Source organism: Siniperca chuatsi, linkage group LG18 (assembly GCF_020085105.1).
Source record: "Siniperca chuatsi isolate FFG_IHB_CAS linkage group LG18, ASM2008510v1, whole genome shotgun sequence".
NCBI lineage: Eukaryota > Metazoa > Chordata > Actinopteri > Centrarchiformes > Sinipercidae > Siniperca > Siniperca chuatsi.
In genome coordinates, this window is record NC_058059.1 from 2,843,615 (window position 1) to 2,868,309 (window position 24,695).

Below are 24,695 nucleotides of genomic sequence, written 5' to 3' on the forward strand. Positions count from 1 at the left end.
CAAAACAGAGCAGGTTCAGTGATAAGCACAGTGACATTAAGAGCACTCGTTCGTCTCACGAAACACACGTGCTTCTATTTCTACAAACGTATCAATCCACATCTCCACGACGATGTGGGTGCCGCGTGTTAATACAGATCAATTTTATACATTCAGAGTCTATTTTTTAGCCATGCTGGATCTAGGGATGGCAATGTCGACCGGTCGGTCCACCACTTTAGTCCAGACTGAAGTATTTCAACAACTATGTCATGGATTTACATGAAAGTTTGTATAGAAATTCATGGTGCCCAGCGGATGAATCCTAATCACTTTGGTGATCCCTTAACTTTTCCATCATCAGGTCAAAATTTCAGTATGTCCAGTACTTTGGCTTTTCTATGTAACTTTTCTATTGGTTTTCTTTACAATGACCATTTCAGCATCACAGAGCTGCTAGCATGGCTGCAGGGTTCAGACTACACAAATCTGTTAAGATGCTCTCTGTGTCAGATTAGGCGATAACAGAGTCATAAATTCTTGTTATGACTCGGCCGAGAGACACGACAGACTACACGTTGGTCCCTGACCAATCATAGCTCGCCCGTCTTTCACAACCTGCGTGATGTCATTGGGAAGGAGGTGCTAGTGACCAACTTTCGGGAACGAGAATGTATACAAACAACGGCGTCCAAAGCGGTGTGTATGGTACTGGCTGTCTAAGGAGCCTAAAAAAAGTAGGAAAAAACAACGGTGACCTTTCCTCAGTTTTAGAGTTCAACAACATCATTCCTCTTTTGCCATGTTTACAGCTGAAGAGCGCTCTGTGATCCCATTGGTCAACGTCACGGAACACGTCGTGGAATTTGTCATACTCGGCGAAAGAGTATCAATTTCCCATTTTGGTTCCAGACGCCCTAACGTCTGTTAGAGCGGGCTGATATCGTGTAGTCTGAACCCGGTGTGAATCTTGTTTTCTGTTCCACACCTAGTTAAACATAATCCCAGTAATCACTGAAGACAGTGTGTCCGGCCGCTGCCCTTTAAGCTGTTCAGGAGCGGTTGGTTGTGAGGACAGCGAGGCCGTAACGGAGGTCGGTGTGAAATGAACAGATGGGCGCGTCTGTAGCACTTCTTCACCGCTGATGTCTCACGCCTGGTGTGAATTTTGGGTTCGTTTGTTAGGAACTTTATTGTTCACATTGTAGAAAATTGTCTTTGACTTCACCACACAGCATTAAAAAATACAACAGTGTTTGCAGTACTTGCTGAACACATTTCTCTTACATACATCTGTAGCGTCTGCTTGAGAGTAAAAGCTCAAAGTGCAACGGGTAGGAAGGATCACTTATAATCATTTAAAGCATTTATATTTAATTCATATTTCTCACTTGGTTGCATCTGAGGCTTCCCTATAATTTTACTGGCTATATTTACTATTCTCTGCAATTTTAATTTATTCCCAACATTCAGATTTCTACACGACTGTGTTGAAAAATAAAATACTTTACACCATTTCCAGAGTTTGTTTTTTCCGACTCCAAAATCACTTAACTTCCTAAGCAGATACAATCTCTGTGGGCCTTTCTTAAAAATATAGTCAGAGTTAAAGTGACCATCAATCACATTTCCACGGTATTTAATACTACGGACGGTTTCTACAGCGGATTATGGTTAAAAAGCAGCATGTGAGGAGAGTTTGGGTGTATGCTGCTCACCCAGTACTCCATATTCAGACAGAGAGCTGTTGCAGACAGTGTAAGGTGCTTGATCAGGGGAGATGTAGTTCATTGGGATGCAGATCCTCTTATCAACGTTCTGGTCATGAAGAACATGGTGTCGATGGCTGTGAAGCAAATCAGAGAAAAGAAAATAGTATAAAACTGTGGAAGAGATGACATTTAGTAAAACTGAAAACAAAACAAAAGGAAAAACAAAAAGGAGAAATTAAGAAAAATGTTTTTTTTAAAAGAGCATTAATCAGTGTCTATTTCCTGAGAGTAACAACTCCATTTCAGCCAGTATTTTTCACCCTTGTCTTTCTGTCGTCGACGGATGTAAACCATCTTTTCCAATTGATTGTACAGTAGATAGTTGACAGTGTCCACAGTAGGGGAGTTTCTCTGAAGCCGGCATTTGTTAAAACTTTTTTTTTTAACTTGAAGCCATAAAGATCTTCATGAGGTAGATATCACTTTTACACAAACCTTTGGACACATCTCCGAAATACAGAGAAACGAAACATCAATACTAAAACCAAGTATCTGACATCAGATTTCCCACTCATTCCCAAAAAGCCTGAATATATGGGCAATACCAAAATATGGGGGCATGGTCAACCAGTGAATCTCCCCTTTAGTGTATGCAATACCTGAATGTGCCCCTCTCCACATCCTGTCCGCTGAGGCGTACATGGATCCCCTCTTTGAGCAGAGACCCGAAGGCCATATATTCCCCAAGAGCCCAGTCACACACTCGCTGATTCACCATATTCGCACGGCCCTTCAGGATACGACTCAAACCTAAAACAAGGCAGAAATACACATTTGAAAGAGACTGACAGCAAAAACAGATGATATTCGCTGAAACAGGAGGACAGCGGGCAGTACCTCCGTGTATAGTGAAGTCTTCCACTGGGACAGAGGAAGCAATGTTTCCAATATGGCCGAGGTCTTCTTCACTGATGCCAGTGGAAGGGCAGCTCATAGTTTTTGGCTGTCCCTCCAGTGTGAAAAAATCTACAGACAGACGCAAAAACACGTTACAGTCCCATGTATGCAAGAAATGTCCAGACTACGTACTGTGATGAATGTATACGATTCATTAAACGCACACAGGTAAAAAAATAAAAAAACAAGGCTCCTACCAGGCCATGGTGAGTCCAGCCAGTGTTTGATGTGAAGGATCTTCTCATCTTTGGAGCGGGTGTAAGCTTCCTCACAGATTTTGTCGTACCTAGCTACTTCTTCCTGAAAGAGATGGATGATTTAGTATCTAAATAATTAACAAGAACAGTTTACAGTCGTGCTAGCTGCTCTGTGAGGTTGTACAGGGCTGCTTTGAGCTAAATGCTAACATCAGCACGCTAACATGCTCACAATGACAATGCTAACATGTTGATGTTTAGCAAGTATAATGTTTACCATCTTAGTTTAGCGTGTTAGCATGCTAACATTTGCTAATTAGCACACAAAGTACAGCTGAGCAGAATGCCATTTGTTTTGCAAGTATTTGGTCATAAACCAAGTATTGGACACATTAAAATTTTGACCTGATGATGGCGCTAGATGGAAAGTTAAGAAATCACTAAATTTATTATAATTCCTCCTGAGGAAGACATGAATGTCTGAACCAAGTTTCATGACAATCCATTGAGAGTGTTGTTGACATATTTGACTCAAAACCCAAAAAAGTCAACCTGCTGGTGGCGTTTGATGAACATCAGGTGACAGTCAGTAGGATTCATCCTCTGGGAACCATGAATGTCTGTACCATTTCATGGCAATCCATCCAATACCGAGCGACCAAATGACCGGTATTGCTATCCATAGAGCCACGCCGCTAGCATGGCTAAAAATGGTAAAGGGGTAATTGTTGACAGGATTAACTGCTTCCAAGTGTCTTGTCTTCAGTGTACAGTAAATTAATACACTTCTATTTTAAGTTTGTAGCTCCTCACTTCAATTTTAAACTACATTTCTGAGCCTGAAAGTCATCACTTGTTCTGTCTTCCTGCTGATGTCACAAAAGAGAGTGTTTTCCACTGGCGGAAAAATCTGACTCTCTCAAAAGCACTTTTGTTTGCATGGTTTTCTTTGTGTCAGACTATTCTATCACCCGTTTCGATCTCACAGAGCAGAGACGTCTGTCAGTGACAGTGATCCCCTCTTTGGCAATGAAACCTGTGTTTCTCCTCACTCATCTTGCAGAATCAGCTTTTTTCCTTTAGTGTAAAAAGCCGCCTCTGTGTAGAAACAGCATCTTCAGATTGAGAATGGTCTCAAGGTAAATGTGACACAGGCTTTTTTGTGGAGCCAATATTCGCAGTTTAACTGTTATAAACTGTCACACTATTCAAGACTGTGACAGCAGTAGACAACCACATTCACATAGAAGTCAGATCAAACTTTGTGACATAATGAATTCAATACAATAATGAATTTACTACAACTTGCATGTTTGATAAGCAGCATCTACAGCAGTGCAGGTTTCTTTACCTCGTACTCTTGTGTTGTGACGACTCCCTCAGCGATGAGTTTTTCAGCAAACTTCTTCAGGACCCCTTTCTGCTTCTTGATCTGCTTGTACATCAGAGGCTGAGTGAACATGGGCTCATCCATCTCATTATGGCCGTTACGTCTGTAACACACCTGAATGTGAAGAGGCAAAAGTTTAGGCTTTTCTTATGACACATTTCTCTTGTTGACACAATCAAGTGACCAGCCAACATGTTTAATTATTATGTAAAACATTAGTATGTCACTCTGAATTTCAGTATTGACTGGCTGTCTAGATGCTGATCTGTGCTTGGCACATTACCACAAATTCAAGCCTCCCATAGTCACATTGTCAGATCTATTTCCGCATTATGTTTATAATGTTCCAGCACCGGAGAAAGGCCTGGCTGAACCTGCTGTCATTCTTAAGATTGTTGTAAAAATGGCTAATTACCATTAGTCTTATGTGAATGTCTACTTTTTTTCAGTTTCACTGCCTTTTTGTTTTCTCTGTGGTTAATTAGTTTGAACTGCAGTCTTTGTCTGTCTTCTAATTCCGCTCTTAGCCTGTTGACACTAATAACAGAGAGTGGAAGGGAGACCATATCGACACCAGTATACTCAATCAGAACTGCATGTCAGACAGTCTAACATCTTTCTGACCTCAGAAACTGACAAATTCTGTAACTTTCCAAAACTAAGCGATTGGTCAGCTGTGTGAAGGTGAGAAAGTAGCAAGGGGTTTGAACTTCTCTCTCAAGAGCTCTTTTTCATTTGTTACACTGCTATTTTTCCCTGTACAACTTTTCATTGCCTTCAAGGAGAGACTGTTTGAAAATGTGCGCCGTTATCTGCATATTGAAACGATATCGCATGTCTATGACAGCCGGCTTTTCACCCCGCCTTCGAGTGTGGCCATTCGGATCAGGTAAACACTTTTGCCTTCCAACGTGGCCAACCACATCGTACGAACTAGCTCTTTTCTAGCATAACCCGGCCCTAAGAATGCAGATTACAACAGTAGCCAGTGGGGGCTTTATCTCAGTGGTCCACATCCACTGAGTCAGACTGGGTTTAGCCCTAGTTCAGTTCTACTCTGAGCTGCTAAAGAGGGGAGGTTTCCCTTTTTTTTTGTTTTTAACTTTGGTCTCTCTCCCATAAACTGTCCCCACCTGAAAACTGTCTCTCTGAATTTAACACAAAAGGCTTTGGGCATTTGAGAGAAAGTGATACAAAAAAGGGTGGTGACCTCTCCAACTTTCCTCACAACTAGTTGCTCAACTTCCTAGACCTGTCAGGCCTCTCTGCTCAATTTCTAGGAAGCAGGAGCTAATGCAATAAATGTCAGTAGATGATTAAATTGTTCAAATAACTTCTTTACTTTTCATGACTTAAAAATCCACAAACTATCATTTCAGCAGAGGAAAACATCTACATATAATGCATTTAGTTATATATTTACCAGATCTACGACCACATCTTTATGGAAAGTGTTCCTCCACTCGGCTGCTACCTTACACACATACATGACAGCCTCTGGGTCGTCTGCGTTGACGTGAAAGATGGGAGCGTTGACGACCCGTGCTACATCTGTAGGATAAGGAGATGAACGTGCCATCCTGGGATCTGTGGTGAAACCAATCTGTGTGGACGAGAATATTAATTACTAAATTAACAGCTGTTATCATACTGCACTCATTCTAACCAGTGGAGCTCAAAAACCAGCAGGGTTCACACACAGTATTGTATGGTACTTTCTGGATCCATTATGCGGTTACTCTTTTTCCGTGTCATTTCAGGCTGTGCATTCAATGTGTATTCAATAAAATTCTAAATAAAGTAATGAAGGGGTAAAATGAGAATCTCAGGAACAGTTTGCTGTCTTTATGATGCCTTCAGTATTATGTCTGAATTAATAATTGTTATTAATAATAAACAAAAATCACAGCACATGATATATAAATCAATTTGCATAAAAACAAATATATACTAATAAACAAACAATATAGTGATGGAAGTCCATACAATATACTGATTGAAAAGAGTCTCTAATGTACAGTAATTGTAAATCTGACAGTCCGTCCCCCATTTGATCCACACTTGCTTTCGTTTGGTATATATCATTTTCTCAAAGATGTTTCCCTTAAAGGGAAACTCCGCCGATTCTATGCATCAGAATGTGTTTCCAGGTGTTGAGTGCTACTGTATATGTGGAAAAAAGTAGTATAAAGCCGTTAGCGTCTCCAGAGGGAGCTGTGTAAAGTCTGCTAAATTTCCTCAAGTGATGTCACTCGAGTCAGCATCGGCTGGGGCTGAAGACTACAAGTTTGGAAATGAAGTGAGGTTACCAGACCTCTGTAGCTGCTCCTCATCTCTGCTTGAGGCTCCAGGCTACTGAATCTCAGACTGAACTGTCGGTGGTTGAGTTTTGACAAGGAAGAAGAATGTGTGTAATAAAAAAGACAAAGCTAAATCAGTGGCGTACTCTTTTAAAGAGAATGCGACTGCCCTGTTGAGAACATCAGCCTGCAGAAACTGGCATAACCCTGGTAACACAGAGGGCTTATTCCCAACCCAGTTCCCAGTATTTGCTGACAGACATATGGACACGACAGCATGCTAACTCTCAATCAGAGCCTACAAGTGCATACCTGGTTGTTGACCACCACATGTATGGTGCCATGTGTGGTGTAGGATGGCAGGTCAGACAGGTGGAACGTCTCGTACACGATACCCTGGCCTGCGAATGCAGCATCACCGTGAAGCAGAACAGACATCACCTGTGAAATCATTCATCAGGTTACAAACATGTTTCGAACACGAGCAAACCTGCCCCCCCCCAATGTTTATATAAAAACCTAAATCAGCGTACCCTCTTGCCCTCAGTGTCTCCACAGTAGAACTGCTCAGCTTTGGTCTTTCCCTGCACCACTGGGTCCACTGCTTCCAGGTGGGACGGGTTCGCCATGAGTGACATCGTGATCAAACGGTCGCTGACCCGGTTCACCCTCTTGTGAAACATCCCCAAGTGATATTTCACATCACCTGAACCCTGAGAGCAGAAAATCAGGAAAGAGTTAAAGCTAACATATTCAGGCACAATGTCTGGCCTTGATTTTCAAATCAATTAGTCGTTTGACAGAAAATTAATCGACAACAATTTCGATAGTTAATCATTTAGGTAATTTATTCAGTCAAAATCCCAAACATTTCCTGATTCCAGCTTCTCAAATGTGGCGATTCACTGCTTAGCACTCTTTTATCATTTTAAATTGATTATCTTTGGCCTGTTGGTCAGTCAAAACAAGCAATTTAAAAGTATAGCTTGACATTTAGGCAAATTGAGATTTGTGATATTGGGCTATCTAAATAAAATTGACTTGACTTGACTAAGCTTATTCGCTTTATTGCCAGATGAGAAGATCGTTACCACTCTCACGTCTGTAGGGTAAATGTCAAGCTAGTAATGATCGGGGTTGGAGCCACGGTATCGAGGTCCCGCCCACACACCCGGTCAACTCAATCGCCAGCCGGCCTCAGCTGTCAATCATGACGTGAAACTCGCTTTTTATAGCATCAAATAACTAATTAGAACCAAACTTATCAGAAAACAAATACTTGAACATACATCAGCGTGAAACTAACTACCTAAAATGAAACCATCTTTGGGAAAAATTTATTTGACGTGTACTTTTAGTTTGGCTCATGTCCCATCCGCCATCATGTCTTCCAACGGTGTATACAATCTATGATTCCTACACAAACCAAAGTGTAAAAATGACAAGTTGTGGTTTTACAAGCGGCTATGTGCTGGAGCTACAGCATTTCTTGGCTGGGCACAGCAACTTACTTCACTTCGGATTTGTACGGATTAAACAAAACAAGATAAAAGGTGATAATTAGTGTTGGTCGGCGGATTTTTTAACCTTTGTAGAAAGCCAGGCTAGCTGTTTCCCCCTGGTTCCAGTCTTTATGCCAAGCTAAGCTAATTACCTGCTGGCTGTACAGACATGAGAGTGGTTTCAATCTTCTCATCACACTTTCAGCAAGAAAGCGAATAAGCAAAGGCCTTGGAACTGTGATGGGTAGTTTTCATCAACAGATTAACTGACAGTGAAAATAATCAGTGTTTGCAGCCTTACAATCACTGATTACTATTGAAACTACTTCAATCAAACTTTTCTCTGGTCTCAGCAGTTAATGTTCAAACCTCATCTGCAGCCTCCAGTTTAGAGTCAAACTGGCAAAAGATCTGGTCCAGCTCCTTCCGGATCACATTAGCCAGCACATTCAGCCTGCCCCTGAAGATGGAGAAAGACGCTTCAGGAAGGAACATTCAGGCACAGGCTGTTTCATCTTATGGTAACATGTGAAAAAAGGGTTGAATTCCCGCACACTGTAAGCACTGAGTTTATTAGAGACACTAGAGAGTTTCAGTCATTGACATTCATCAGGCATCAAATTCATTCTGTGAAAAAATACATCTTTGTACTTAAGCCAAAGGCTGTAACAACCAATCAAAAAAGGGGAACCAAATCTACAACGCATGGCTAAAGAACCACATGAATGACTAACATCCCTAATGAGAAACTATATATATATAAAATGAAACCAATATATTTTTAAATAATTCTTTAAAAAAAAAAGGTTAGATGGGCAGTCAAAATAAGTGTTTTTTATCAACAAAAAAGTTAAAAAAGGTGCAGACAAATACCAATGCAAGTCTCATATCTTCATACCCTTGATTTTATTTTCCTACGCACCAATCCTCCAGGTGTGCATTAAATGGGGGAGACACTATACAGGTTAACCCAGATTTTAGCCTTGAATTGGACGCCCCAGACTAACTTTAGAATCGGGACAAATTTCAGCCAGATCACTTGTCGTTGGACATGCAGTTTGTCTGATTAATTGCCTAAACGGTCAACGATCCGGGTGTCAGATGATCGGTTTGATTTCTGGTATGTCTGAAATTTTGGTCGGCTGTCTGCAGTTTGAGCAGTTCCACGGTCCGACTTCCCTCATGGCTGCTGTCGAAAGATCCGTTCTAAACTGTAGTGAGCTTGTTTTAATATTATAGCAGTAGTATTTCACATGTTGTGGATAAAACTGTAGTCTTGAATGAGACTATGCTGTGATATAAAACAGCTTTTCTGCAGAACAGACAGATCAGACCGCATCTTCCAGCCATCTGCAGCTCCATATTTTTCTTTTTTTATTCCTACTTTCCGTTCAGAGTAGAATCGCACCGAGCAACGCTGCCTCTCTTTTAGTCAACACTGTTGCGGCCATCTTGTTTGAATAAACTTTACTGGAATAGTGACTGAACAAAACCAACCGGGGTTCTATAAAAGTCGCAGGTTCTGGCTGATTAAAATACGTAGTGTGAGTTAACACAACGTACAAGATGAATAAAAACCGCTCTGTGTCTGCCCAGCTTTAGACAACACCAGTTTGACATCTTATGGTAAAAGATGTTACCTGTGAGGCATCCCCATGATCACACTCTCCACTCCGCTCTGACTGGACTTGTCGATTATGGTCTTGAGGGCCGGGATGAGCGATTCGCAACCTTCCAGACCGAATCGTTTCTCTGAAGACCACTTCCTCTGGAGAAACTCCTCAAACCTGTGAACAGGCGGTGGTGCTGCTGCTTCACATTGTGGCTCAGAATATCTGTAACCCCCAGACTCAGAAAAACACCTCGTCCCCTCCAGCTGCTGCTTTGCATGCTGTTCCAGTTAATTACTGAGGTGTGTTGAGGAATATGAAGAAACACAGACAGACCTTGTGGATCGGATCATTCTGGCCAAAAGAGTCCTCTTCTCCTCCAGACTGAACTGCATGATTCCTGGTGTCTCAAACTTCTGTCTGATCCACTGACACTGCTCAACGTCGTTAATGAACATAAACTCTACTCCTATATGCTGACAGTAGGCCATCTGGAAGAGAGAGGGAAAGGTTTTATGAGTCCAACGTTAGGCATCGTATGTTCTGTTAAATCTAGAAGCTGCACTCAGTGTTTAGCTGTCTGTGCAAACAAATTAAGACAAAAGTTAGAGATCTCGCAGTGATTTTAGACTCTAAATCTTATTTGCCATCATTAGCCTCCTTACACTGGCTCATAGTTTGTTTTGGAATTGATTTTAAAATATTATTGATTGCTTTTAAAGCTCTTCATGGCTTCGCGCTTTGCTATATTTCTGATCTCTTAGTAACATACAATACATGTTTGTACGAAGCTTGAGATCCTCGGGCAGAGATCTTTCATCTGTTCCAGATTTTAAAGTCCTTTTACTTGTTTATAAAGCCCTACATAACCTAGCATATAACTGTATCTGTGAGTACTTTTCATTTGATGTTCCATCAAGAACCCTCAGATCTTGCACTGCCTCTCTTTTAGATGTTCCTAATGTTTCTCACAAGAAATCTGGCGAGGCTGCTTTCTGTTTTTATGCCCCTGAACTGAGGAACACCCTGCATCTTGATCTTAGAATGGCAAACTCGAAATTAAAGACTTCATCTTTTCTTTTATTCTGGCTTTTTATTTGGGGTTGTCAGCTCTAAAAGTTAATTATATAATTTGTCCTATTGGTTTCATTATTTTTTATTTTTCATGGTACAGTATTGTAATCAGGGTTAAACAATAAGTTAAGTGTTTAACTTATCGTTTATTTTTTGTTTTCTGCTCAACATTGCTTTTAAGCCTGTTTCGTCAAGCACTTTGGATCTTTGCATGAAAGTGCTGTAAAAAATAAATTCTTATTATTATTTTTACTACAGGAAAGGTGTTTTTTTTTTTACCCATTTTAAAGTATTTTACCTCAAGGCGGCATATAATCTCTTTGAGTGGCAAAGTGTTCTCATTGCCACCGATGAAGGTGGTGGTGGGAAGCCGGAACACTTTGTCCAGGTCGGATTCAGCCAGCCCGTAAAAACCTGTTGAAAACGCATTGATGTGAAAAAGCCCACCAAACAAGCACAGGCAGGTGTGGGGGTGGGAAAGGGGGGAAAGAGAGGGGGACAGAAAAAGATCAGGAGACTGACATATAGCATTACAGAGAAACAGAAGAGGAGAGATAAAAGAAGGGTAAAGGAAACACCAATGAATTCAAGATGTCCTGGAATTTGTGATCCCTGTTGCTTTTTTCCATCTTCACTATTTTAACTCCCTGAGCAGCTGTCTAATCTGGCAGATTACGTTTAGTCCAAAATGCTGCAGCCAGACTCCTGACAGGAATATAAACCTTACATTACAGCCCCTTTGAGCTTCGATCTATCGCCACCTTATTGGTCAGCTTTAAAGGAACTACTGTATGGCTGCAACCGACGATTATTATTACGATTAATCTGCTGATTTGATTAATCGATTAATGTTTTAGTAAAAAAAAAATGCCAAAAATAGTGAAAAATGTTCATCACAATTTCCCAGAGCCCAAACTCTTCATATTGCTGGTTTGGACCAACAGTCCAAAACCCAAAGGCATTTCATTTATATATTCATTTATTAAAAGCAACAAATCCTCATATTTGAGAAGCTGGAACCATCAAATGTAATGTTTTATTTTACGGGTACTTTGGTATTAATTATACAGAAAATACATACAAAGTTCTGTTATTTTAGTCAGAGTTTAGTTAGTTGTGTTGAGTTTATACTAGGTGTTGATTTTCAGAAGAATTTCCCTCAACAAACTTCTCCATTTAAACCAAAGGAAATACTCATTTATTATTGGAAACTATCCTTCTTATAGGTTGAATTGTATCTGTAGAATAATGTTATATTTTTGCATGTTCAGCTGACCTGCTATGCACTCATTAAAAGACTGATTATGCCAGCAGTTAATTGGAATAATTAATTAGAATTATACAACATAAACATTTTCCTTATAATTAGTACCAAATTGCATTGTCCTTTCCAAGATACTTCCTAGAAAATTACTGGAATTCATGAGGAAATTTCAATCCTGTAAAATAAAGTGATATGCAAAGTTTCATGCTATTTACGTTATTTTGAGATAGTCCAAGTAATATTTGTGAACATAAAGCCAGAAGTTTGACAACTTCAAAACCTGAGAATGCAATAGAGTGTATGGCTGCAACTAACAATTATTTTCATTATTGATTAATCTGCAGATTATTTTCTCATTTAATCGATTAATCGTATGGTCTATAAAATGTCAGAAAATAGTGTATGCCACAAATTCCATACACATCTTTAAATGGCCTTTTTTTTGTCCGATAAACGTTTACTATCACATAAGACAATGAAAAGCAGGAAATTCTCACAATTGAGAAGCAGGACCCAATGAATGTTTGTCAACTTTACTATAAAAAATTACTTTAACGATTAATCGATTATTACAATTGTAACCGTTAAATTTTCTGTTGATTGACTTATCGATTAATCGATTAGTTTTTTCAGCTCTAAATGAGGTTAAAAGTCAATTTAAGTGAGCTTGGAAACTATTGAAATAATACAAGGTTCTGTTTGTGGTTCAGAACAACATTTTTGAATAAAACTAAGCAAGGACTAAAAACTCAAAAATGTCATGCAACAAAATCACTATTTTTTCACTAATGGCTCTAAATTTGTCATTTTTCTGACTTTCTTTGGCTTTGTGAGTTTATGTTAACAAATACTGACTAGACTTTGCTGACGCCAGGAATTCTGAAATTGAGCAGATTTCCTCTTATAATAAACCGCACAGTGTGTTAGACAAGACACAGTGAGAAGCAACTGATGTGCTTCTAGCTGAAAGCAAACAACAAACAAACAGGACCGGACTGATGGGTTAGATTTGCTGGTCAAATGCTATGTCTTTATTCTGAGGAGGAGCAGTCGGAGACATTATAGGGTAGCTTGTGTTTACCTAAAGCACGTGATGTCCTTGTTGCACCAAACACAGATAAGACAATATGGAACAGAGGAGGCGAGGCGTGTATCTATGTCTGTGTTTGTACATCTCTGTCAGCAAATTAGTGCAGAGTGCTGTGCTGAGGACAGTACATATGCCAGAGTCAGCTCTCTGTGTTACATAAGGGATCTTTAGACTTTCCTCCCCTCTGAGAACTTGTTTTCTTTGACGGTTCAAAGTATAGGCGGAAAGATCCAATACACATTAAGTCAGCCTGCACTCTAATCACAATAACATTTTAATGAAGCAGGCATTGATAAGCCTGAATAAGTCCTGTTTGACCCCACAGGCTGCTGAGCGAAGGTTAGGAGGAGCCAACTAACACACACACACACCTCCTTTCTAAGCAGCACCACCTAATATACCGTCAGCCCTGACATTTTCCCAGAGAAGAGATGAAAACCAACACAGAGGAGAGCAGGGACAACCCCAACACTATACCTCTTAGTTAATAAGCAGATGATGAACCACAGGAAACTGGTTTTAAATTTAACTTCACCAGGAATGCCAGGGGCCGGAGGCAGCCTATTAAAGCTTTAAAATTAACACGCAGTACATCACTGGATGTAGGCCAAGGGCCACTAAAAGAGCAAAGAGGTTCGAGGTTCCTACCTCCAGCAGTCAGGTTACACACACGTTCTTTATAATGAGAGAACTCTGGAGGTATGGAGAGACACAAACGCACACACACTGTAGGCTAAGTATCGCTCAGAGCTTCTCATTTATTCTTTTAGGCCGATTTGGACCCCGACACCGACCTATTGTTCGACCTCTGTGAACCTCAGCGCCACCAGGACAAAGCAGAACTCGGTGAAACTGAACAATAGCACTATTAACTGTGGAAACATCCTATTACAGCTCATAACAATCACCTGTTTTTGAACTCAGAGGCCCAACCTTTTCAGTGGGCACAATGACAGTTTGCTGCATGCATGCACAACACACCACAGCAAACACACACACACACACACACTTTCCAATTTGTTCTAACTCTTTGCAGTATTGCGTCAAAACTGGCATGTGTTTAGTTAACACAGTAATGGAACTGAGTAAAGTGAATACCCAGTCAAACTAAAGTAAGTCAATAAACACCATATTAATTATTTATATGACAAATAGCCAGATTACTTCCCAAACGTTTTAACTGATAGGTATAGAAAGTGGTGTTATCTTCTTTCCTCAGAAGATATAACTTGCTATATAACGTACATACTTATCTTCAACTGGTAAATCTACTTTGTACTTTACACTTGTTTTAATTTTATACTTATACCCACTTGGTACTTAATATATCTCACCTGTATTATAGTGTATTATATTTTTTGCTTAGTCCTTCTATTCCTGTGTGCACGTGACAGTGAGCTGCTGTAACAAAAGAGTTACAGTCAATAAAGTATTTCTGATTCTGATAAAGTATGTGCTGATAAGAACAAAACAGGATACACATGTGCATGGCCATGACTTATTATGGCATGAATAAAGACATAATGAATAATAAACTGGTAAAATACATTATGGAGAGCGAGGCACAACTAGCTGCCAAAGACCGTGACAGGTGGAGGAACATTATCGATGCCTTATGCCCCAAAGGGGACGAAGAGCATAACTGAACTGAAAATACATCAGGACATAAATAAAAATGAACAAGACTAAGACTCTAAAGCCGTGCTAGCAGCTCCGTGAACTTAGGCACAGCAGCACTTTAAGCTAAATGCTAACATACTCACAGTCTCTCCATCTATCTACAGCCACAACAGCTCTGAAACTAACAACCATAACGTATGTTGTCTTATCTTGTTTCCTCAGAAACTACAACTTGCTATATACTCCGTGCTGATACAAGATACACATGTGCAAGACAAAACGTGACTTATTAGGGCATGAAGAGAAACATTAAAGAATAATAATCTGGTCAAATTCATTTGAGACATAAATAAAATGATTACGAAATAAATAAAAGGCACCATTTTCTAATAAGGCATACAAGACTTTACATGTGACTTTATTAATGGGTAATACATTGTTTGTTAATCATTTAGATTTAAGTAATAAGAATCAATAAAAACAACTTTTAGGTTGGCAGGTTGTGCCAGATGTATATCACCCTCTAGCATAGCTAGCTCTGTCTTTTTATCTAGCTCTTTAATTCATCTTCATCCAGACCATGGCTTCTTAGAAAGTCAAAAACCCAGGACCATTTATTAATGACTTACTCTTTCTAATAAACAATAAAATCTGCAGTTATGTTTGTAAATCATTAACAATCAGTTCTTCTATTAAAATAATCTATAAAGTCTGCAGTTTAATCGTTTATTCAGAACTGACCTCAGCTGGGGATAGCACAGGTCGAATGATGATAAAAACACGTGTGAGGGTGTGCAGAGCCTTTAAAAAAAGTCTGCGGTTGAAAGAGTATAATATTTTAGTCAGGGTGCTTTGCAGCTCTGCAAGTGGTCGTACCGCCCGTTTTAGGGGTCTTTCTGCACAGACGGATTACGAGATGACTGGGCAAAGACATGTAAAATCTACCCCTCCCAAAACCTGTGGGTATTTTGTGTCTCCTTCAGCAACATTTTGAAGGTTAATCATAACTGGAGGGCTTCAACTAACGACTGTTTTCATTATCGGTCAATCTGCAGATTATTTTCTCAAGTAATTGATTAATTTTTTATTTTTTTGCTTGCCATTGGCGACAAAGCTGTCTAACTGCTTTTCAAAGATACCTGCTTTTGCTTCCTGCTGTCAAACATAATTAAATTGCTTCGCTATTTTTAACGTCGGTCCACTGTGGCCTCGGTACGCATTGTGCAGCTGTATTATATAGAAAAAAAGAAACAAAAATATCATAGAAAGAAATATCAGACTAGGTATTGATAAATACTCAATATTAAAGGACTCAGGAACAAAACAAAAACATAAGGACATCTTTGACTTTCCAACAAGAACTGTCACTGTCAGCTCTGGCTTTGGGGTCCCTGGACCCCTTGGACCCCTGGGTTTTGTGCCAGGTAGGCCTGTTTGGTAATCCACCATTAAAGGAGCAGTGTGGAGGATTTAGTGGCCTCTAGTGGTGAAATTGCAGTTTGCAACCATTTGAATACCGCTCGCCTCACCCCCATCTTCCAAGTTTGTAGGAGAAACTACAGTGGCCCCGAAACACGAAAGGCCCTATCTCGAGCCAGTGTTTGGTTTGTCCATTCTGGGCTACTGTAGAAATATGGCAGTGCAACATGGCGGCCTCCGTGGAAGGGGACCTGCTCCCTCTGTTGATATAAAGGGCTTAATCTACGGTAATAAAAACACAACGATTCTTATTTTCAGATGATTATACACTATCCTTTCCTGTCCGGTCTGTCCGATCTGAAATGTCTGATCTCCTGTCCTGATAGGACGGATTCAAGACGCTAGTTAGCCAGCTAACGTTAGCACAATAACAAACACACAAATGATATGTAAATATATTTATCTTCTTGTGCATTAATTTGCTCAAATTGAACAGCCAATCAGACCGATTTCTCTCACCGACAGCCTTCGCTGCCAATTCAACATGCACAGTCGGCCAGAAAAGCCACAGACGAGGACAGACAAGTGCTACAGATGCTCACAGACACACTGGGCTAACGATTGGCGGACCGTTAGCCCAGTGTGTCTGTGAGCATCTGTAGCCCTAGTTTTTGCGGTGTGTTCCACACCGTTGGCACTGGTCTGCAGCTTTTCCGACCGACTGTGCATGCTGAACTGGTGGCGGAAACTGTCGGTGAGAGAAATCACTCTCTGGTGTATGCAATTCTAATCCAATCTTTTTGTCAAATTCAGCGAATATCTCCTCACGGTCCTCTAGCTGTCCGTTCTGTGTGTCGCTGAAAAACCCTCCGGTGTTTGTACACAGCCCTGGCTCTGTAAATGGGAAACAAACAAAGTGGCTCGGACCGAGCCACACAGCGCTATTCCAGCCATGATTTGTGTGTCAGGTAACGTTAAATGACTTGCCCACGGACATTCAGCTGACTTTCTAGTTAGCCAAGATGTGCTGTTGTTGTGATGTTAGCTATAGTAGCAGGAGAGTTGTGAGTATCGCTGTCTGGAGCTGCTGTGCTGGCTCTGGGAAACCGTCTCGTCCTCTCTGGCTGTTAGCTTCACAGCAGCAACTGTAGCGACAGTTTGCTAACCCACAGCCTAGCTAACGTTAGTTACATTACTTGCTGTGTCATTGTTCGCTCTATGTCACAGTATTTGTCATGGTATTGGGTTTCTCCAGAATCGCAAACCCCACCTTTAAGGGTGGGTCCATGGAAGTAAACAAAAGAGGTGGGTGGCCGATGGTGGAGGGGGGATCACTCAAGATAAGTATGTAGGAATTGATGGGTGTGTCACATGGACAAAGAAAATGGGGTAAAAACAGCAAGGTAGAAAGAAAAGGACACCCAATGAATGGTGGGGGATGGGACATTTTTTTTGTGTCCAGTAATAAAATGACAGGGGAAAGAAAAGGTGGGACAAATCAAAGAGATTAAATGTTTAAGGACAAAAGGGATCCAAAAACAAAATGACAGGAAGAGGGAAGGACAGGGACAGAGGAAAACATTAATAAACATGTAAGCAGGTTTATATTTCTCACCAACGTTCTGCAAACCAACGGTACACGGGGCATCGTCGAAGTCTACACAGCTGATGTCCAGGGGGTCCAACTTGGCTATGTGATGCCCTCGTACCTACGCACAGAGCAACACAGCTCAGTGTGTGCGTCTTTGTCAACCCATTTCAGCAGATTAGTGTCTGTCTGTCCTTTGTAAACTGCTGACCACTTCCTATAAGATTTCCTAACATATGTCCACACATCTTAGCAAGAATCTAGACACAGATATAGGTCAAAGGTTGTAAAAAAAAAAAAAAAAAAAAAATATTTCATGTTCGCAAAAAGAAAATCATAGAAAAAAAGAAGAGTACAGTATGTTATCCTAACATAGTGATGTTAAATATGTTTGGGATCATATAGATCCAAGAGAGAATGACAGAAATCCTAATAGACTTATTTGGGAAGAGCAGTGTTGTGTAAAAAGTACTGTCAACACCAACTACAGATATAGAGCATATGAAAATCCATTATATTTAACTATGTTTTACAGCTGGAGTCTGAGACCTCAAACTAAAGTAAGTCACTTTATGCAGCGGACCTCCGAAACATTAGTTCAAAATCATGTTTATGAGCAATTTACAAGATTCAGTTAGAAGTTAAACAAGTACCAAGCAGGAACACAACAGGAACTATCCCCTGCTGTGAGGCCGCAATGAAGATGCATGTATTCACGGCAATTAAAGAAGGCTAAACTGGGCCCGTGGAATGACAATAGAGATTAGTTCATTTACATGTCAAGGTAACGTTTTTTAAACAACTACTTCATTATGGCCCTCTGTCTGACTGATCGCTGAAGCCAAATGTAATTATTAGACTGTTTATTAAATAAGAGCTTCAGACTTAAATTTTTGATCCCCTCTAATGTCACCTAACCTGAATTTAATAGAGTATATGTGAAATAAACCAAACCAGAGTTAATTTCTGTTTACAGCTTTACAGGTTGAAAACACCAGCCTGCATGTCTGTAACTTGACAATATGTATAACATCGTCTTTTCTAACAAATGCAGCCTCAAAAATGAGCCACTGTTTGATTGATGGGGCTTGTAAAATCCATCTTTTCTCACCAGTAAACTGCAAAGACAATCTATTATCAGTTTGCAGTTTGTACTTCATTTCACTGTAGGATATCTTGTACTGATAGCAGAGGCCTGAAGATAAATTTCATGTGCACGCACCCTCTGATATGATTTGTTCAGGATAATTGCATCCTGAAACAGTCAATGTCAACAAAAAGTGTGGAATTCCACAAATATAAAACCCAACTCTTTAATAATGGAGCAACAAGCATTTTCTGTTCTGACATAAATAGCTCAGGTGTGTTTGTAGTTTACCTGGTATGCTCGTATGAGTGATTGTACTGCTAGATGATCCTCCACCAGCTTCTCCACACTGTGCTGACCCCCGACCAGTGCCTGGACACCGGGCAGCCCCTGAGAAGTCCCACTGAGGGGTGGAGGGCTCTGGTAGGCCGCACCAGGCGGAGCCCCAGCGTTAGCATTACGGAAAAATATATCCCAGGACTGCAGGGGGAAAAAGGAGAGAGAATAGAAGGAGACAAATTAGTCAACACGTTTAAACAAATATATAGAATTTGTTATATACTAAGTTATATAATAAGGCTGTTATATAATAAGTTATACATTTCTATACTTCTTCAATGTGTTCTCTCTCTCGCTTAAGTAATACGGGGTCATGCCAGGTCAAATGTTCATTCACTTAAATGTGAACAACAGGCATGCACGCACAAACACAGCAACATTAACAAGAGTCTTCAGCCATGTTAGCGGCTCGGTGAGGATGTACTTACGTACAGTGGTACTCTGAGCTAAATGCTACCATTGGCGTGCTAACATACTCACAGTAACACTGCTAACATGCTGATGTTTAGCAGGTAATATTTTCCAGGTGTTAACATGTTTACATGCTAATTAGTACTAAACACCAAGTACAGCTGAGGCTGATGGGAATAAATTAACGTCTTATGTATGTTGGATATTAATTACTATTTCTATATTTTCACATTTGAGCAGATTCACAGCTCATCCTCACCTTCTCACCAGTCCTTCCTTACCTTTCCTTTGACCTTTGACCTTGCATCTACGTTTCTAACCAGAGAGGAGAGTAATTGGCTTATTGCTGTGAGAGGCTTTTAAGATCACAAGTAAAGGAAGCTTCTTCACATCCGCCTCTGTAGTGGATAATCAGCTTACAGGTAGAGTGTGACATAACATTTTTACCACGGCACTGTGACACTTTCGGATATTAACACTCATCACCAGGGTGTCTGCTTTTACAAAAAGCCCATACAGACTTGATTAAACTCTAACAAACGTTAAGCAGTCTTTAAACTGGCACTGGATTCACATAAGTGTGTCTGGCATCTATAACAACATCCCAACCTTCCATCTTTCACACACAATGTTTGTTTGACTTTCTACATTTTTATGACGGCTCTACAATGTGAAAGCCTGTGTCCAAGGGTTCCAGGTTAATCCAGTTAATGATGTTTATCAGCTTACTGATTGGAAATCTGAGGTTGTTCTACTTGGCTCACCAAAAGCAAAGTTTAAAGTTCCAGATAAGCTTGGCAACTCAGCCTTTTTAGTAATATGGAAGATTTGTTTGTAATTGCTGGTCTTAATTATGAGGTTGAATTCAAAAGAGCTATTCAGTGTTGTTTTGACTGTCTAAAGAAATTATAAGAATTAGGTCATTTCCGACATGGAGTCAGTAATTTAAGTAATTTTCAGGCTGTGGCTAATTATAGGTGGAAAGCTGATTTCTTCCCTTTACAGCACTTACAGTAGCAACTTTATGCTAAGTCTTATTATTATAGGAGCAATGGTAGCACTGGGTTTGAGCCATCATACGCAGGCTATAATGGCAGAATAACAATTGTGGGTTACGCTGCTACTCCTAATGACGAGAAAACATATTGCCACAATGTCATGACAGTTTATTAATGGGCATTTTCAGTATTTAGAAATAAAGCGACTTGCTGGAAACCAGTACAATTAATGTTTAGAATAAAATTTGTATGTGCCACACTTGTTTTTACCACACGCCACACTTTGATAGACATCTGTTTGCTCTAGCTAGTAGCAGTAACAACGCTAACCGAGACTACACAACGTTAGCTCTGCAGTCAGTGTGAAATGACACGTGTCCCCCCCCAAATGTCAATACATTAATTAATAAGTATTATTTATCAGCTGCAGGGGGTCATGGAAAGAGACTCTGCATCAGTGTTTTTTTTCCTGAAATATCATGAGCACAACAACATGTCACCAACTACTAAAACTCTAAACCCACGTCAAACTGATCACCACAGCACTGATCACAGAGCCTGATGAGTTTTTGTACTATTAATTAAAAAACTATCCACCACCATATAAAATCCAAAGCTCTGACCAGATCACTAGATGCTAACAGTTAATTATTCACTCTGAGCTAACAGGGAGGTTTCCGTCTTGAGCTATTGAACATTATCCACTGATTACTTCTGCGATTTGAGCAGCAGCTTAAGGCACCCAAACAACTCTCTATTTCGTGTTGATCTCCCCATAAACTCACAGTTATTCTGGTTTGTTTTTTTAACCCCAGCGTGTGTGCATCCCACAGAGACGTCACTTGAAAACCCATCTTTATTACAAGTATTACAACCTATAGTCAAGGATAATCTGGCCTTTGCTGCCCGGACAACTCAGCTATTGAACTTTATCTTTTATTTAACTTTGCTTATCTTTCTGTTACTGTCTTATCCTTGTTTTACTGTGAAGCACTTTGTAACACTGTCTTCAAAAAGTGCTACGTAAATAAAGTTATTATTATCATTAAAGTACAAGTAGTAGATGTTCCAGTGGTAGAATTCGTAGTACTAGCAGCAGTAGTATTTCTAGCAGATGTAATAGTAACAGTAGTAGCAGCAGTTCTTGTGTTAGTACTGATTTAGTTTGGCTAACTGTTTACTGTATTAGTGAATCAGTGCATGCAAAACTGAAATCATTCCTCCTGTTCATACTGGCCGTTAAGAGACAGAGCAGCAGGTGCGCTGTGTCTGGAAAGAGATGGTGCTGTATTTTAAATATACATTTTCTATTTTATGAGCACCACAAATTAAATTCCTCCACTGTATTGTGATGGTGACAGATATCTCAAAGCCTGGACATGTAAACCTGAACTATCTGCATAGCCAGATGCCACTAAAGATAAGAGAGAAAATGTTTGTTTGTAATTTGGGTGAACTGACCCTTTAACATTATCTTTAGTAATACTGCCGTGCAATATTTAGTTTTCCTATGTTAGTTTTTCGTATTTATATTATATACCTCCATTACTGCTGTGCAATATCTTAATAATCTCAATAAGCTACACTTAACTCGACAGTATATGCACCACTGCTTATTACTTATAATATTACATTGTATTATTATACTGTAGTATCATCATCAACCAGTAAACCCACTTGGTACTTCACACTTATTTTATCTTATACTTATACCCACCTGGTACTTAATTTATTTTCTGACCTGTTTTTATAGTGTATTGTATTATATTTTTTGCTAGTACTTTCTCCTGTGTGCACTGACGTAAAGGCGAGCTGCTGTAACAAAGAGTTTCCCTACGGGGATCAATAAAGTATTTCTGATTCTGATTTGAATTAGACATTTTCTTGGTCAGTCATATCAGTCTTTTACTTTAGATCTTAAAACCTGTAGTAGCCTAAAATGTGTTGCACTTCACAATTTTGTTGATATACTACACTGTAATATTTTTTACATTCATGATTTTGAATGGCACTACAACAAATTTTAAACTACTTTTTTCCCCTGAGAGCAGCTTTGTTCAACATCTTTCAATGTGAAATAACTGGTGCAACCATATTTTTGATGAGATAACATTCACACATTTGTCATCCCCTCTGCTGTGCTATCTATCATTCACTTTTTGCTCTACTGCTTGCCGCTGTGGTGCTCTACTATTCAAACATGCGTAAGCAAACACACAAACACACACAGTACCGATAGTGTCTATTTGTACCTTTACCCTAGTAAATTTTGGATAGGTATCTGTTACCATTGGGAACTAATTTTTATCTCTCAGGCCCCTCAGGAAGTAGGTGAGGGGGCACTCAGAGTAAAGGGACACACATTCAGTGCAAAAGGTTTGGGACTGGACATCACATTAATTGTGACTTGTGGAGTAGCACTGAACCTGTTTTGCATATGTGTATGTGCATGCCCCTGAAGGCAAATTCAAGTTTTCAAGATTACACAATGCAGATGTGACATCAACAACACACAAAGATGTACTGTACCTTGTGCACATTCCTGGGATTCTCCAGCCATGCATAGTACATCTCCTCCACATAGTTAGAGCTGGTGCCATTAAGAAAGGGCTCAGCAGCCACAGATGTGTTCAGGCACCTCACAAGCTGAAGCGTCCTTAAGCCCCCTTCGGTCGCCAACAATCTGGGCTGCGATAGGCTCTGGGCCGTCTGTGCAGCCGTTAAAGACCGAAGCCTTGCAACTGTAGTCCTTAAGCGGTGCATGGCTGCAGATCAGCCCCCTCCCCCCTCCCTTCCTGGAAGAAGAACGCCGCAACACTGTCCCGGACAAGGACGTCCTACTGGCTCCTCAGCAGCTGCCCCTCTCGCTCCTCCTGACTGGCTTCACCACAGCTCCTGCTCCTTCTCTTCTGTTGACTGAACACCGGAACTTGTTGAGTGTAAATGTTGTCCATCAGAAACACACTACATAACAATGAAACTATTCTACATGATTTGCATATTGTAGTTAAAGGATAAACTTTGTGTTATTTGTGTTCTTCTGTATTTTTCTTATCGTCAACAAAACCCACAAGAAGACCCAAACCAACAATGTGTTAGTCCGTCCCTCAATACTTTCTGACTTCCCTACCCTGTCTGGGGTTCCAAGCCCATTGGTTCCTACTGAAGGCGTAACTATTTAAAAACGGGTCACGAATATTTACTTTAATTTTTAAAAAGTAATCAGTAATTTCCTAAAACAGCTGGTCACTGTAGTTTTTTTTTATCAAACAAACAGGAGGAAGTAGGGCTTTTTTTGGGGACTATTTTCAGTGGTGGGTTAATCAACATTTGGTGCTAAAGTGAGTATTCTCAGCAGCAGGTCGTTGGGTTGAGTCAAAATAAAAGAAACTGCCCATGTTTACTGTAAAGAAGGACATGGTTCCCACACCTTCCTAACCATCAAATTCAAGACCTTTTCAAGGACTTTCCAGGCCCATTACGGCATAGTTTGTGTCACGGATCAAGGTTAATTACTGTTACAACACTAAGAACTAGCAGTCTGGGTACAGTACACCCCAAACCCAACCCCCCATAAGTTGTTTCCATCACTTCATTGGACATTTCACTTGCATTCATTCCCAGCTAACCTTACCCATAACCACTACATGTCTAACCTCAACCCTTAAACTTACCCTAACCTTAATTAGACCACGTCTGAAACTTAAACCGAAAGTCTTAACCGTATAGTTTAATGATTTACGTTGCGTTTTGTCCCCACAATGTGACGGTCTAAACAGATGTATGTCCCCATAACATTAGTAATACACGTTCACACATACACACAAACACCTACCGTTCTGCGCTCGAGCGCATGCTACCTGTTTTTAACTGTAGCGTCACGTGCAGGACTCTCACACAGCATTGGGTCAGTTAAAGTAACATTTCTCTTCTCGCCACGGTTAACCTCTTAGCTAAAACTTTGGCTGACGTTTTATTTTTCGAATTCGTTACCTTTTCCGCAGACTTTGGCGCTCGCGTGGCTTGCTCCGCAGCCTCCCGTGTAGTAAATGAGTAGCAAACTCAGCACTGTCCCTTCCTGGGAGCGCGAGCGAGATGCGGGATGCGGTGTGTGTGTGTGTGTGTGTGTGATCTAAACCAACTGCAGCGGCGGGAGAG

At 40.3% G+C, this 24,695-nt stretch overlaps 1 protein-coding gene across 3 annotated transcripts in view; it reads right to left on the minus strand.

Annotated features, from left to right (window-relative positions):
- ogdhb (oxoglutarate dehydrogenase b) overlaps positions 1-24,695 on the minus strand; it is a 30,896-nt gene extending 6,201 nt beyond the window's left edge. Inside the window, exons 1-16 of one of the 3 annotated variants that reach the window (XM_044175051.1) lie at positions 24,531-24,695; positions 23,067-23,453; positions 19,081-19,269; positions 17,730-17,823; positions 11,020-11,135; positions 9,984-10,138; positions 9,678-9,824; positions 8,407-8,497; positions 7,069-7,248; positions 6,848-6,976; positions 5,659-5,838; positions 4,197-4,349; positions 2,846-2,948; positions 2,589-2,717; positions 2,351-2,501; positions 1,698-1,825 (exon numbers count right to left, since the gene is read on the minus strand). In XM_044175051.1, the coding sequence (XP_044030986.1) occupies positions 1,698-1,825; positions 2,351-2,501; positions 2,589-2,717; positions 2,846-2,948; positions 4,197-4,349; positions 5,659-5,838; positions 6,848-6,976; positions 7,069-7,248; positions 8,407-8,497; positions 9,678-9,824; positions 9,984-10,138; positions 11,020-11,135; positions 17,730-17,823; positions 19,081-19,269; positions 23,067-23,300 (2,179 nt within the window). In that variant the 5' untranslated portion in view covers positions 23,301-23,453; positions 24,531-24,695. Of the gene's footprint in view, positions 1-1,697; positions 1,826-2,350; positions 2,502-2,588; positions 2,718-2,845; positions 2,949-4,196; positions 4,350-5,658; positions 5,839-6,847; positions 6,977-7,068; positions 7,249-8,406; positions 8,498-9,677; positions 9,825-9,983; positions 10,139-11,019; positions 11,136-17,729; positions 17,824-19,080; positions 19,270-23,066; positions 23,460-24,372; positions 24,493-24,530 lie in introns of those variants that run through there. The other 2 variants (XM_044175052.1, XM_044175053.1) reach the window with 2 other exon arrangements.